This window comes from Nilaparvata lugens, chromosome 5 (genome assembly GCF_014356525.2).
Source record: "Nilaparvata lugens isolate BPH chromosome 5, ASM1435652v1, whole genome shotgun sequence".
Taxonomy (NCBI): domain Eukaryota; kingdom Metazoa; phylum Arthropoda; class Insecta; order Hemiptera; family Delphacidae; genus Nilaparvata; species Nilaparvata lugens.
Window position 1 is genome coordinate 58612124 of NC_052508.1, and position 16670 is coordinate 58628793.

The 16670-nt window shown below is 34.8% G+C and overlaps 1 protein-coding gene across 1 annotated transcript; it reads left to right on the forward strand.

Moving 5' to 3' along the window:
- The first annotated feature begins 47 nt into the window (after positions 1-47).
- Positions 48-16056, forward strand: LOC111044274 (putative RNA polymerase II subunit B1 CTD phosphatase RPAP2). The gene is made up of 7 exons (XM_022329369.2): positions 48-231; positions 1212-1326; positions 3218-3388; positions 5218-5351; positions 12248-13354; positions 14776-14925; positions 15807-16056. The coding sequence occupies exons 1-7, from the start codon at positions 203-205 to the stop codon at positions 15961-15963; spliced, it is 1863 nt and encodes a 620-aa protein (XP_022185061.2). The 5' UTR covers positions 48-202; the 3' UTR covers positions 15964-16056.
- The last annotated feature ends 614 nt before the right edge of the window (positions 16057-16670 follow it).

Consider the following 16670-nt stretch of genomic DNA (forward strand, 5'->3'; position numbering starts at 1 on the left):
CCTATACGTTGCTGCAGTGGTAGCAGTGACTGTTTTTCTGGCACTTCCAGCTGTTTTGCTTCAGAATTTTCTAACCTAAAATAAAATAATAATACCTCTATTTACAAAAATACAAGTTTATTATTGTCTTGGTTAATAGATTGTTATGTTCGTCTAAAAATATCTTTAGATGTGATATATTGAATATTTTCAACTCAATAAAATGTCAGGAAGTGAAACAAAATCATTAAGGTCAGTTGATCTTTAAAAATTATTTCATCTTTTCTTAAAACTTTAAATTTGGGAATGATTCCTAGCTTATTTTAGTTTATAGGTTTTTAGAATGATTTATCATTCTGTTGCTAGCAAAAGATATTTCAGACTTTTTATATTGCAATATAGAAGAATATTGATCTTGAAAACGTGCACATGAGCTTATTCATAATTAAAAATTGAAGACAATATATTGGAAACGTTGACTTTGGAATATGAGTTGCAAGATATCGTATGTTTACGTATAAGCCTATATGTTTGTAGATGAGGTCAAGAAACTTGAGTCAAGTCAGCTTGAGCAAATCAAAAATCTCCTATTTTTATTTCAGTAGCCTAAGCCTGGAAGATTACACAGCTTGAATTGTTTACAAATTCAACATCGTGGTTCAACAAAATAGATATACAGTTCGCTGCTAGATATTGCTGTCAAGCTTTACAATTGACCAAACATAGCAAATAAAAACTCATTAGGCATATAGAGGCAGCAAGGTATAACACTACATCCAATCCGTAAAATTGTAAAAGAGTGTCTGACGTGGTAGGGATAAGAATTTGTCGCACATCTTCCGCTCTCATTCTGCTTGCATACGGTCAGTGTAGAAATTGTTGAAAACAAGGATACCGGCTGCCGAAAACAAACTAATCAAACCTTTACCCACTCCTCTCTTGAAAATTCAGAGTTGAGTCTCATGTGGTTTTAGTCGAAGTGTCCTGTCTATTTCTCTCGTCCTCATCTTACCTACATAAAAACATATTTGAATTCTTTAAATGTATTGAAGCATGACATTTAAAAGTTTTTCTAGATGTGTTGAAGTAGATTATAATATGTTTTATTGCACATTAAGTATATAGCCTATTTATATTCAAAGATGAAATTATTATTCTCTTAGTATATTTTCACTGTGTTTCTTGACAAGTTAATGTCTTTCTTTTATCGATTTATGTGATGCTTTCCACAGGAGAGAAAATTTGGAGTTGATGCTCCTGAGGAAAAAGGAATGCACAGCTAAAGCTCTCCAGTGTGTGGAAACATTGATTGAACTGAATGTGTTGGAGCCAACCCTCCGTCGAACTGTAAGTAATTTGAATTCGTATTCTTTGAGGGGGAATGCTAGTCCACAGCGTGGTTCAAAAAATATTGTCCTAGTAGAATCACGGTATTGTATTCTGTATATTGGTATATTCTGTATATTCGGTATATTGAAACCAACCGACAAAAAATGTCATTTTCTCCTTTTTCTCCCTAATCTTTACAATATTGGGTTAAAAAAAATCTACCAAACCCTTTGCCAGCCAGGTAAGTCGAGACGACTGAGGAGTTGCATCCTTAACCCACAACTTCCCATTATTCGAGTTTGTGTGGGCATCATGTATACTATTCCGTAATAAAGTAAAAAAACTGGTTTATACACGTACGGATAGGAAAACATTGTTTGACGCATCATCCCGTCTGAACTACTGCACTGATTAACTTGAAATTTTACATATAGATTCTTAATTAACCGTGGATGGTTATAGGCCCATTTTTAATTATTCTTCAAAATTTCATTACGTAAAGTTTTTAGTTTGTCAATTTTCAATTTGTTATGCTTCCAGTTGTATAGAAACAGTTGAACATTTCTTTAAAAGGGAAATTAGATGATAGAAATATGATCGGGGATCCTATTCGAATAAAAATAACTGATTTCCTGTCGCATCAAAATTTTGGTCTGCCATCTTGAAACCGCCATTTTGAATCCAACTTCATTTTATAAAATTTGAAGGTGATCATATAATACATGATTTCGATACAGAATTTTAAGAGAAAGTTAATGGTGAAAACCGCACATCGATATCTCAAACCCTTCAAAAGTTATTCTCATTCAAAGATAGTGATAAATCATTCATCTCTACTATAATAGAGTAAAGAACGTACGGGTTAGGAAAATTATGTTTGACGCATTATCAGGTCTGAACTACTGGACTGATTAACTTGGAATTTTGCATATAGATTCTTAATTAACTCTTAAATAAATTCTTTAAGGATGGTTATAGGCCTATTTTCAATCCTTCAAGATTTTATTACGTCAAGTTTTCAGTTTGTCAAGTCTAAAATAGACCCTTGCGGAGCACGGGTTACATACTAGTGCGCAATAAAAAATAGATTCTACTGGAGCATACCGTTTAACGATTTATGCTATATTTTGAGAGGGTGATATTATCACATTTTTTAACTTTGACTTATTTTTTTTATTTCTGCCAAAAATATCTATCTACACATATACCAATCTTCTGAAGGATTGAATAAACTGTTAATAAATTGCTAAATATTTTGTAATCAATTTTGAGGGATTTATAATCAGTTTTTAGGCGTGACATTTGAGACTAAGATCCTGTTGACATGACAGCGATTTACGCTCGATTGTCGCGCGATTGACCAACCGAGCGGTTGCCAGGTATAGGGAAACACATGGTGCCGTACACATGCATCGCTCGGTTTTAGTAGTCGCCGGTGAATCGTGGCGGTTGTAATCTCAGACTTAACCGAGGTCAAATCGCTTATGAATCGCTGTCATGTGTACGAGACTGGCGAATCGAGCGATTTGCCAACCGCGTGACAACCGAGCGTAAGTCGCTGTCATGTGAACAAGCTCTTAGTGTATGATCACATTGAATGCTTATATTTTGTCCGCTTGATCACACAAGATCACGCGTGCACTAGTCGTGTGATCTTGATAACCAAGCGCGCAGATGAGAAACAAAATCTGGAAAGAGAAATAGGAATACTCACACTAAACACGCGCACTTGCTGGTTACGTTCAGTTTGAGTAGCTACAGACAACTCACAACGTGTTTTAATGGCTCTTTCCAGATATTTCCTTGGCTCATGCATGATCTGACTTGCTCTTGTACTTGTATGTAATTAGTTTCATGTATCTTTTCAAATTACTGTCGACTCAAAAATCATAATCTTGCCTCATTTCAGTTACCACACATCAATCAAAGTACTTATCAAGATGTTGTTGATGAGCGTTCGATCACCTATGTCTGTGGCTATCCGTTATGCTCATCCAAACTGAAAAATATACCTAAAAAACAGTATTCAATTGTGAGATGTAATGGGCAGTTGACACTTTTCGACACTGCTGAAAGAAAGGTAAGATTTCCTGTATGAAATTTCGAATTTTCAGTTTTCAAAAATGTTAATTCCCATTATGAAAAGTTGACACTTTTTTGGCACTGCTGAGAGAATGGTAAGATTTCCAGTATGCAATTTAAAAACCTCTATGAAACTAGTATGGAAAAACATATTGAACATTGTATGTAAATGAAATATACAATCCACTGAAAATTTCCTTGAGTCAAACGATAACCCAACATGTTATTCATAAAACAGTGTTATTGATGACACAGTGTCTTAATGAATGTCTCATTGTTGTTAGAAGTGTTCGTTCTTATATTAGACCTTGTTATAATTATTTCAGAAATTCCAACCTCCCTCCAGTGAGAATGTTAACTGTTCTTACTAATTAACCAAGATACATATTTCAAACCAAGAACTCATTATAATTATCTAATGTAATGAGATAGTAATTATGGAAATAATTAAATAATAGACAACAATGTTTATAATATCAAATATATATATACTGTATACAGGTTGTAACAGCCGTTAACCATAGATTCTACTCAACATTTCTGACAAAAAAAGTTCAGTAAACTTTTTTCCTATCGCCTTGGTTTTCGAGATATACCGGTATCGATTTTTCGATATTTTCAGAATGAAAATGACCGGATACTTCCGGTCATTAAATACTCAATAACGTGTTATGAGATGGGTGTTTTCGGTCAGGAAAACGTCTCCTGTATACTCTCTCTGCCTCTCTTGAATTGCATCCACACTCTCCATACTCCAATAACATGATCAAGTACTAAATCAAGGTAAATTTCATGATAATGAACGCGAGCACTTCTGTACTAGACAAAGTTGATACATATCATGCCAATTAACTGGAAAGCACTCTGAAAACTATACTGAAAGTAGGCTGAAACATACACTTCTTGTTATTTTATTCAGGATTTATGGTACACTTCATCATGGATCTTACCTTTTCGAATTTATACTCATTCGAAAGCTTATAAAAAGAAGAAGTTTTTGAAATATTGAAACCACTATAATTACGCGGAAAAAAATCGAGAGAAAACGATTTGAAATTTGACTTTGAATTTGAAGAATATAATTTTTTCAAGTTGAAGCCCTAATAAAAAACTACAAAATATGTAACAACAAATAAAATTACATCAATCTTGTTTGAAATGTGTTTCTCTTTCCAACAATACCCTTGAAATTGAAATTCGACTAGTAGTTTTCGAGTTATTGAGTATTTAATGACCGGAAGTAGGCATATTCTGAAAATATCGAAAAATCGATATATCTCGAAAACCAAGGTCGATAGGAAAAAAGTTTACTGAACATTTTTTGTCAGAAATGTTGAGTAGTATCTATTGTCAACGGCTGTTACAACCTTGGTGGGACACTCTGTATATAGAAATAATTATTGTGAAATACATTGCACTGTGAGTGGTGCTTTATTGATCTGCAAATTATATGATATAAGGGCCGTATGTACAATCTCAGTTTAAACGAAAATAGACCAGCTGTTAGTTTAAACTTGGAAAGTAAAACACTTCAATAGATGCGACCATCGCTACATGTAGCCTTAGCTTAGCTAAGACGGTGCATATGGCCGTTAATAGACCACATATAGCACCTACCAATTTTTTTAAACGTAATGTTCCCAAGTTATAAAATGACTGAGAATAGGCTCAAAACAGTTTTAGGTATGAATATATGAAAGATACGTTTTAGACTCTATTCTTTTTTTGTTTCTACTGCATTGTACTAATGCCATTGATAAATAAATATTGCCATATCATATTTTCGTTCTATTATTCATTGACTAATAACTTGCCTTTTCTTTTCAGAAATTCTGTAGTAATATTTGCTATAAAGCTAGCAAATTTCTTTTTGATCAGCTGCCTTCCAGCCCTCTGTGGTTGATAGAGACCAAGGAAACTGATGCCTTCACGCTGATACCATTAAATAGTAATATCAGCAGGTGAGTAAAATTGACACTACTGTATGATCTAGTTGAAATGAGCTTTTGAAATGGACTTCAGTAAATAAAATGATTTGACAACTGAGAGCGCTGCTTTGATTACCTGGCCAAATCATACATAGAGTTTGAATGATTGCTGTTCATCCAAAATTGATCAGAAGTTGAATGCAAAACAATAATGAAAGTTACTGGCAGCTATTTAGCTCACGGTAAGTTAATTAAGGAATATAAGTGTAATTGGAAAAGGAAATACCCTATGAAAACAACAAGTAATTAAGCATACAAAAATTTATTGTATCCAAAATATAATCTTTCATGAAATAAGTGCAGTAATGAATATTTATAACAAGTTTCGATAAGTCATTGAAGTGTAGGTAGCAATAAAATACTGAGGTGTTACGGTGATATAATTGCCAAGGGCAATCTAACTTGTATCCTGTTCCCTAATGGATAAGACATCGGTTTTAAAATAAAATTTACTTGAATTAACTTTAATTTTACTTATTTAATAAGGAAAGTGGACATATAAAAAAGAAAACTGGGAATGGATATCAAACATTGATGTACTCAAGCCTTTTGGTACCAACATATTGTAATACAGGAACTCGATCATGACAAGTAGGCCTAGATAATAATTTTATTATTAAAAATAAGCTGTAATTATAATGAAGAACTTATAGCTCAAATTAGTTATATTTTTTTGTTTGGATGAAAAAGCTTGCCACGAGGCTTGTACCACATAGGTTATGAACTTATCTTCGTTGATTAAATTAAAATCAAAGAAAGAAATTAGAAAACTCATGGCGTAAAATGCCTTCACTGAGTCTCTTTCAATGACAAAATACTTTTATTCCCATTAAGAGGACAAAACATTAATTTTTACATAATTTATCAAGAGTTAACAAGAAATTGAGTACAAGCCTTCAAAGCCATTACAACCGAGAAACCAAGACCTGTTCCAAGCTCTATAGGAATCAATATTGCATTGCATAGAGCTATTGAAGGAATAGACAGGGGAAATATTTTCCACCGAATGTATCAGGTATGTGCACATGCGGACGATGTAGCAATAATTAGAAGAAGGAAAGATGTCCTGCAGGAAACGTATTTGTTGCTAGAGAGAGAGAGAGAGAGAGAGAGAGAGAGAGAGAGAGAGAGAGAGAGAGAGAGAGAGAGAGAGAGAGAGAGAGAGAGAGAGAGAGAGAGAGAGAGAGAGAGAGAGAGAGAGAGAGAGAGAGAGAGAGAGAGAGAGAGAGAGAGAGAGAGAGAGAGAGAGAGAGAGAGAGAGAGAGAGAGGAGAGAGAGAGAGAGAGAGAGAGAGAGTGAGAGAGAGAGAGAGAGAGAGAGAGAGAGAGAGAGAGAGAGAGAGAGAGAGAGGCGGAAAAGATTGGGTTGATGGTAAATGAAAGTAAAACGAGGTGTATGAAAATATCAAGGAGTCAAACTAGAAGAGTTCCACAAAATCTCAGAATCGGTCATAAAATCTTTCAAGGTGTAAGGAGCTTCAGCTACTTGGGGGTTAAACTGAATAACGAAAACAAGATGAGTTACAACATCAAGTAAAGAGTATTGGCTGGAAATAGAGCATACTTTAGTAACATGAAACTTTTGAAGAACAGGCTCATAAATGTATAAACACAAAACTTGAAATATATGAAAGCCTAATTCGACCTGTTGTAACGTACAGTTTGGACGTTAACAAAAGAAGACAAAAACCATCTAAGCGTTTTTGAAAGGAAAATCCTAAGGTTCAGTTGAAGAAGGAGAGGAGTGGAGGAGAAGAACCAATTCAGAGCTCGAGGCATTGATAAAAGGCCGAAATATTGTGAAATTTATAAAGGCGCAGCGGCTTAGGAGGTTTGGACATATCTGTAGAATGAATGAGAACAGATTGCTTAAAAGGAAGGCCGAGACAGGTGGGAAGATGAAGTGAAAGACGATCTCCAGAAAATGTGATATAGAGGATGGAGACAATTAACAGAGGACCGAGAAGCGTGGAGAGCTTTAGTGAAGGCGGCCAAAGCTCATATTGGGCTGTAGTGCTATATAAAAAAATCACTTTATTTTCATGGGCAATATGAATGTTCAATTGTACAATTCAGCCAATTTATTAGGTCCCAAAATACTTGATACCCAATCATATCAAATTCCTTTAAAATTTTGCTTTTTAGGTATATTGTGGAATAATTAAAAAAATCTGGTGTGTACACTCACACAACTTTCCTTGCTCATTGAAATGTAAGCCTCATTCTCAAACGAGAAGAATTTAGGGGAATAACATAATGACGATTTTCAATAACATAATGACGAATAACAAATTACATTTTCTCTGAAGTCGTCAAAACAGCTGTTCTACAGATGAAATATCTCTATGTCGTCGGTCCACTGGTAAACTCGCGAAACTAACAATTTTGCAAAAATGAGTTTTCTGGTGGAATCATCTGCTTTTAGTGTCTAGCTTACCATGGCAAACTCGTGAATCTGTATCTTCTCCCATTCCTGTACAATTTGAAATGTAAACTAGCGAAACTGATGCTTTCTTGATTTTTTCACTCCAGTAAACTCGCGAATGACGAGTTTCGTTAGTTTACTGCGGTCACTTTCCACAAAGTTACAGTAGTATACTCGCGAAAGCGCACATTCGCTGTGCACTGTGGTGCAAAATGGAATAGAATACTCATTTAGAAATTTTAATTGCATGATAATTTATCAACCAATAATATTATTATTTGTTTTAATAGCCCATAACTTACACTTAAATTAATCCTTAAAAGATTTCCATGAATGATAAATTTCAATAATTCTCAACACTGTGTCAATTATTGCCGGGATTACGCGTGATTACGTTTATCGATTGTTATGTTATAAGTGATGAGTGTATTTGATGTCTGATTTTCAATTTGAATAATTATTTTCGAACAGCAAAGCATCAAATTGAGTTATTCAAAATTTGTGTTGCGAATAAAGAAAAAAGTGGAAACTCGAATGAAGAGGCTTATCTCTCACAAATGCAAAGGAAAGAACTTGCTCGTCAGTGTAGAGATGAAGACAAGGAAGCAGCCAAAAACGATCCTACAACACTGTCATTCAATTTTGATTTAGAAGCTGTTCTTAATACTTATAAAAGGAGCAGCTGGTCCAATTTTTACTTTCCTTGCCCTATTACCGTAGGTAAGGAAAGTATTGCTTTCCGAAAAAAATTAAGGTACCCCAATTTCTAAATTTCCATACGTTTCAAGGTCCCCTGAGTCCAAAAAACTGGTTTTTGGGTATTGGTCTGTATGTGTGTGTGTGTGTGTGGTGTGTGTGTGTGTGTGTGTTGTGGTGTGTGTGTGTGTTGTGTGTGTGTGGTGTGTGTGTGTGGTGTGTGTGGTGTGTGTGTGTGTGTGTGTGTGTGTGTGTGTGTGTGTGTGTGTGGTGTGTGTTGTGTGTGTGTGTGTGTGTGTGTGTGGTGTGGTTGTGTGTGTGTGTGTGTGTGTGTGTGTGGTGTGTGTGTGTGTGTGGTGTGTGTGTGTGTGTGTGTGGTGTGTGTGTGTGGTGTGTGTGGTGTGTGTGTGTGTGTGTGTGTGTGTGTGTGGTGTGTGGTGTGTGTGTGTGTGTGTGGTGTGTGTGTGTGTGTGTGTGTGTGTGTGTGTGTGTGTGTGTGTGTGTGTGTGTGTGTGTGGTGTGTGTGTGTGTGTGTGGTGTGTGTGTGTGTGGTGTGTGTGTGTGTGTGTGTGTGTGTGTGTGTGTGGTGTGTGTGGTGTGTGTGTGTGTGTTGTGTGTGTGTGTGTTGTGTGTGTGTGTGTGTGTGGTGGTGTGTGGTGTGTGTGTGTGTGTGTGTGTGTGGTGTGGTTGTGTGTGTGTGTGTGTGTGGTGTGTGTGTGTTGGTGTGTGTGTGTGGTGTGTGTGTTGTGTGTGTGTGTGTGTGTGTGTGTGGTGTGTGTGTGTGTGGTGTGTGTGTGTGTGTGGTGTGTGTGTGTGTGTGTGTGGTGTGTGTTGTGTGTGTGTGTGTGTGTGTATGAGTGTATGTGCGTCTGTGTACACGATATCTCAACTCCCAATTAACGGAATGACTTGAAATTTGGAACTTAAGGTCCTTTCACTATAAGGATCCGACACGAACAATTTCGATCAAATGCAATTCAAGATGGCGGCTAAAATGGCGAAAATGTTGTCAAAAACAGGGTTTTTCGTGATTTTCTCGGAAACGGCTCCAAGGATTTTGATCAAATTCATACCTAAAATAGTCATCAATAAGCTCTATCAACTGCCACAAGTCCCATATCTGTAAAAATTTCAGGAGCTCCGCCCCATCAATGCAGATAGATTCCCAATTATCAGGCTTCAGATACAATTGAAACAAAAAAAAAATCAAGTGGAGTAGATTGAGCATGAAAATCTCTACAATTAATGTTCAGTAACATTTTCACCTAAGATTGAAAATAAGCTTTAAATTCGAGAAAATGTGATTATTCAATTGCAAATTATTGTTGATTCTATTAAATCATTCACTATGAAGAGATAGCAGACCTCATGTGTGTCTCCAGCGTTATTGCCCTGTCACCAGCTGGCTCAAATCTTTGAATAGTAGACTTGAGATGCGCGGGAACACTAGCGTCAGGTGGTCAATTTCCATAACGGCAAGGAAAGTTGTGTGAGTGCGCCACACCAGATTTTTTATTGAGAAAACTTGCTGTATATAATCTGGGAAGTGCTGATGTAATGTGTTATCTGTGGGATGAGTCAGAAGGTAAGAGGGGGAGTGTCGAAGTCGACATGCATTTACAAATTTATTATGGAAAAAAAGTGAATCATGTGAGGATGATGTCAGATGGCTGTGAAGGACAGCAAAAAAACATAAATTTTATTGTCATGTGCAACCAACTTATGAAAGATCACGAAACATTGCAGATTATTGACCATAAGTTCTTTGAAACAGGGCACAGCCAGATGGAATGTGACTCAATGCATTCAAATATTGAACAAAAATCCCAAGCACGTACCAGTGTATATACCTGAAGGATGGGCACAATTAATTAGAACAGCACGTTCCAATCCAAGTCCATTTCAAGTGACAACATTGCTCCATGATGATTTTTTGAATTTCAATAAAATTAACTAGGTACAAAATTAAATCAGAGGAAGGAAGCTTCAAATTCCGAAATATTGTCTGGCTTCAATTCAGAAAGGAAGAGCCAGACGTTTTTTACACAAAATCTGAATATGCAGGTAACTTCAAAAAAAATTTTCTACAAAAGAAAAGAGGCCGTCCTTCTACTGAAGAGCTCATGAGATTGTACCCATCAAAGCTGAAAATTTTTGCAGCGAAATTTAATGATCTACAAATGCTATGCAAAAATCTTGTTATTCCAAGAGCGTACTACACTTACTACAATAATTTGCCAAACTCAAATTCAGTTCGAGATGCCCTCGCCGAACCTGATTTTGAAGAGTCAGATAGTGACAATTGATAGTCAGAACATGTAAAAAAACGACATTTCTTCAAATTTCTACTATAGTATTATAACATTACGTTCTTAAACATTGATTTTGTTGATTAAATCATTAATACTATCATTAAAGTCATTTTTTTCATTCACTCCATTATCACATTCGCAAAAATGTTTTGTTGTTTAACAAAAATCTGACCATGGTAAAGTAACGAATCTGCTTTTTCAATATAAAAATAGAATAATTACTAAATTTTGAGTTCACCAACAATAAATAACAATAATCAATAACACAGCCATAAAATTAGATTTCATGGGAAAAAACTCGATTTTATAGGCAGATCTCAAGTTACTTTTTGCTCTCCTGAAAAAACAGGATTTTGCAGTTTCGCAACTTTACCATTGGACCGACGATGTGTTCTTTTTATAAACTGCTCTACCTACCTACCTCATGCACGAGAAGGAGGTTACAAAGTCCATTTCTCTAGGATGGGGTGGACCCCCCATAAGTTTCTCAGGAGGGAGACTCATGCCAGTTGATAGAGCTGATAAATAACTATGCAGGGTATGAATTTGGAAAAAATCGGTCAAGTCATTTTTAAGAAAATCGTGAAAAACATGGTTTTTTTAGTAATTATCCGCCATTTTTCTTAAGAATATTACGGAACTCCTGCAATTTTCCCAGAAATGAGACTCATGTCAGTCGATAGGGCTCATGAATCCATGGTATAAATTTGAAGAGAATCGTTTGAGCCGTTTTCGAGAAAACCGTGAAAAATATGGTTTTTTAGTGATTATCCGCCATTTTTCTTAAGCATATTACGGAACTTCTGCAATTTTCCCAGAAATGAGACTCAGGTCAGTTGATAGGGCTTATAAATAGCTATCCATGGTATAAATTTGAAGAAAATCGTTAGAGCCGTTTTCGAGAAAACCGTGAAAAACATGGTTTTTTAGTAATTATCCGCCATTTTTTCCGCCATCTTGAATTGAATTTTATTGAATTCCTTATTGTCGGATCCCCATGGTATAAGGACCTTAAGTTTAAAATTTCAAGTCAATCGGTTAATTAGGAATGGAGTTATCGTGTTCACAGACATACACACATACACACACACACACACAGACCAACACCCAAAAATCATTTTTTTGGACTCAGGGGACCTTGAAACGTATAGAAAACTTAAAATTAGGGTATCTTAATTTTTTTCGGAAAGCAATACTTTCCTTACCTTTGGTAATAGGGCAAGGAAAGTAAAAAAATGATGTTTGAGAGGTACGCATGTAATACTCAAACGTTGTTTAGCCGATTTGTCAGATTTTGGTCCTATGAAATCTATCCATGAAATGCATGTCGTATAACTGCAGATTATTCCTTATATTCATTGAAATATTCCATTTACCTCAAGCTCTATCCTTTATTGCAAGAATAATATACTCATAAAATTAATCTTTGTATTTCAGATGCAGCTATGGCGAAGAAATTCAAATGAATGTTGAGAGGCCGGCTACTGTCAAAAATGATGAATCTTCATTGAAAAGAGCGTCTGATGAGAATGAATCGTATACTAGTAATTTGGAAATTGCTACAAATGACAGTACTGGTCGTTCCAAATTGGATAATCAGTCTACATCGAATACTGAAGAGCTATTCTTTGATTCCTGTAGTTCTCTCGATGGTGATCACGTGAACGCGGAAACTCAGAAGCATGAATTTGATAGCCAGTCATCAGTAGTTGGGGATCTTGCTAATCATAAAACGTTGCCTACAAAGGATCAATCTTCCACATTCAATGAACAACCATTTAGTGAAAAGAGTGATAAAGTGATTGAAAGCTGGGACAAGAAAATAGAGGGAACAATAAACAATCAAGCATCACAAATTAATACAAATATCAGAACTGAGGGAAACTTGAATCATGTGATTAGTTCTAATAGGGAAGTGAATGATGTGAAAGGGACTTTAGTTGCAGAATCTCATGAAGTAACTAATGTGGGGAACCAAAAAGAAAAAGTAGAATCTAAGAAGATGAAAAAGAAGAAACAGAATAAGGAAAAACATGAAGAACATCCAGATAAATCACCAGTTTTGGCCGCTGTCCTTAATACCGAACAAAAAATACGTGAATGGGTGTCAGTAGAAACTTTGAATTTTATATTTGGATCAGAAAAACTCCGTAATATTCTTGAAGAACACGGTCTATTGGACAAACTGCAAGAGAAGAATATCGACTCAGCTAGAGATCCGTATTTGTTCGAGCGGTACATTGAAATCTGTACCAAATTGAATATTTTAGATATGAAGGATTCCAAGTTTGATAAAGAAGTGAGAGAGGAGAGTGTGATACCGACCAAGCCTCTCCCCGACTTCAAGAAGCTGAGAGAAGAAGCCAAGGAGATGGAGTTGAAGGTTCGCTCGTTCTATGCCGGTGATAAGAGGGTTCAGTTCTCCAATGCAATTATCGAAGAATCTGAAGCAAAGGATGAGAAACCAAATGTGCTGCCACTTGTGGATCAGCATGCCCAACATGCATTCAGAAGGCGTATTGTCCTTGACCACCTCAACAAAGTGTAAGTCACCTGTTCTCAAAACTTGGCATTTAATACATTTGAGTACGTTCAATTTAGTAGATTAGTACTAAATGAACAATTTAGACAAACGTCTGAATCATTGAACAAGACTAGATTTGTTCTGATTGGTTCATCAAAGTATGCTTACCGAATAATTTATTTTCTCCTATTATTTATTTATAAATACGGCCTTATATGTCTCATAATTCATATAAAATAGTATCATATGTACTATGAATGTTCACTTTGAATAGTTCATATGTCAACCACTACAAGGACCAAGCCAGGTCCACATTCACAATCAATCCAAATGAGTCCAAATTAGATCTCTGGTTATGACTAAGAAAATAAGTGTGAAGTGAAATATTTGCTCTGATGGTGATGCCCACACAAGCTTTAGACTTGTACGTGGAAAATAAGAATTTTGATTATAAGAGATGAGTGGACCTGCAGTTTTAATTGGGCTCCTTTCCTAAACAAATCAATTTTGAAGCACATGATTATTAGAGTTGTCTTCAATCAGTCACCCGTGCAATGAGAATATTCTAACTTATTTAATCCACGTAATTTCTTACCATTCTTTCTTATCACTTTCCTAAAAATGAAACCACATGCGATAATATTTTATGGCATGTTATTGATTCCTATCTACTCATATTCTCGTCGTATTGTTTCTATTGGGTTATTTTCTTGTGGAGAACTAGAGTTTGACAATAGCTTTTTTCGATTTTAATATAATTTGATCAGTTTTCAATTAAACTGTATGGTAACACGATTTTAAGCCTTACCATCTTTCTCACAGTCCAGTATCTCTAAGAATTCATGAAAATAGTAATTAGAGAAGACTAAGATCAAGCTAAGTTTTCATTTTAAACCATTCTTAGAACTGCCTTAGCAAAGCACGCTTTGGTTGCCTAGTAAACAATAACTGCAACCAATCTGAATCATTGAACAAGACTAGAATTGTTCTTATTGGTTCACTAAAGTATGCTTACCAAGGAATTTATTTTCTTCTATCATTTATATATAAATACGGCCTTACATGTCTCGTAATTCATATATCTTCGCAAACCCTTTTCTAATATTTTCGGCAATTTCCTCCGCCTCCCATCTTGTATTATTCATCAAGTGCATTGTCAAGACTATTTATTTGAATAGGGTGAACTGTCTGTGGTTCATTTTTGTGAAAAATCTATCTAAAACAATTAAAGATAAATTCATAGCAAATTGAGTTTTGTCCTTTGAACTTACTGACAAAAGTTTAATTGATGTTTGTGTAATAAAGGAGACCAGACCTAGTTTGACCTAGTATTTTCTACTTATAAGATCTTGATAATTTTTAAAAGTAAAAATACCTTCATGTGTTTAAAATTTTACAAATGTTCCATTGCATAAGTACTCATGTAAATTGTCTGTTCCAGTTTACCTGACGTTATGAAGACTGTTGGAATTACAAACCTTATCTCCAAGAAAGATATGAGAGATTTAGTTCACACATTCACGCTTTCTGCAAGCAATGTTGTGTTCAAACCAATTGAATGGCAATTCATTGCAATCATAATTGTTAAATTGTGAGTATCACTGATTTTCAATTCAACATTTCATTGAAATTGTATTTCATAATATTGAATGAAATTATGATTGATTAATTTATTAAGTCAAGACTTTTCAATACGAGAATAAATTAGTGATTCATCAACAGAAATGCACGAGATGTGACTCCACAGTTCAAAACAATACTTGAAAATTTGTCAAAAACATAGCTCATCCACCTTGAAAGTCAAAACTTTGAGTGGGTTGAAGTTTTCAATAAGGTAGACGCAAAGGAAATTTACATGATGCATCAATTGTTTCAAAAGAAGCTTCTGATAGGAAATCATTGACAACAATACAGATAAATGATCTGAAGAGGAAAAATAAAACATAGGTACATGATTTGTTTGCCAATTATATTCCAATTGAGTTCAAGGAGATAGGTTCAATGGTGAGGCCCAATTAATTGTTTCACCTTATGCTCTTGTAGTTGTGAACTGATTAATATCCTGGTTCAACTTGCGATTTAGCTGCATTTAAAGCTTGCATTTTTAAAGCTGCGTCATTATAGTGGATTTATCCTATTAAAAAATTCTTCAAACACATCATATATATATCTAATCATTCCGTCACATAATCACTCATTAGGCCTACTATTTTATATTGTAATATGAAAAATTAAGTAATCTGATCACTCAATTAGTTTCAAATTTACTTTTTTCCTACTCAAAATTAGAAGCTTATTTCTCAGTGTAACATCGCATGCTTTCACAAATTACTTTGTGAAACTTGAATGGTGGTGTAGTAACTCAGCTCTCAAAGGACGATTTAGATGAGACAAGAGAATTATTGTGAAACTGTTCTTCCTTATTCATATAGATCTTAATTTTTTTTTGAAAAATTTAATCTTTTTTTGCAGGTTTTCTGTTCGGGATGAAGGATTGGCAAAATTGTTAGCGACAGAGAAAGCCAGAAAATATATTACTCTCATCTTGATGAGCTACGAACAGGACAGTGATTATCTAGATCGGCTCATGACGTGGCTTTTGTATGAACATTCTCTTTTCCAATCGTAATCTATATTGTATTGGTCGATCACTGAAACACAGTAATTATGAACGTGATAACATCAACTTGTGGATTTTTAATATATGTTTTTTATTGATGAATAGCTTTTTACTTTGTTACCATTGATCCTCTCTCGCATTGATGACAATTGTAGATGATTGATTCTCGTGTCAGTTCAACTCACAAATATATTATTGTATTATCTGGTCATTTATTTTTACAAAGCAGAACTAGAACAATAAATCTGACAAATTATAATTTGACGAATATATTATTGTTGTTCTAATCCTTCTAAATATTTTACAAATTCTTTCACTATCCTGGCAGGTGATTGTTCAATAGAGATACGATTTATATTTTCCATTAACAATATACAATCAGTGAACAGTATTATAAATAAATGGATAATAATAAGTAATATAGTGGATATATAGTTAATACATAGTATAACTATGTATAGTTATACATAGTGGTATATAGTTGTAAAATAAAGAAAAAATATTTACACTCCTATTGCTATTTGAAATTACTCTTATCTTTATTGGTAAACATGGATAGAATGAAACCAAATAGTTACTGTAGACTATATGATTCACTATACTAATGTATCTTGCTGACTAGCAAAATTGTACTAATTCAGTTGATCAATGCTGAGTACAGGCATTAGTTTTTACGGCCCTTATCGTTGTCAAATGTTACAGCAAAGCAAAACGTG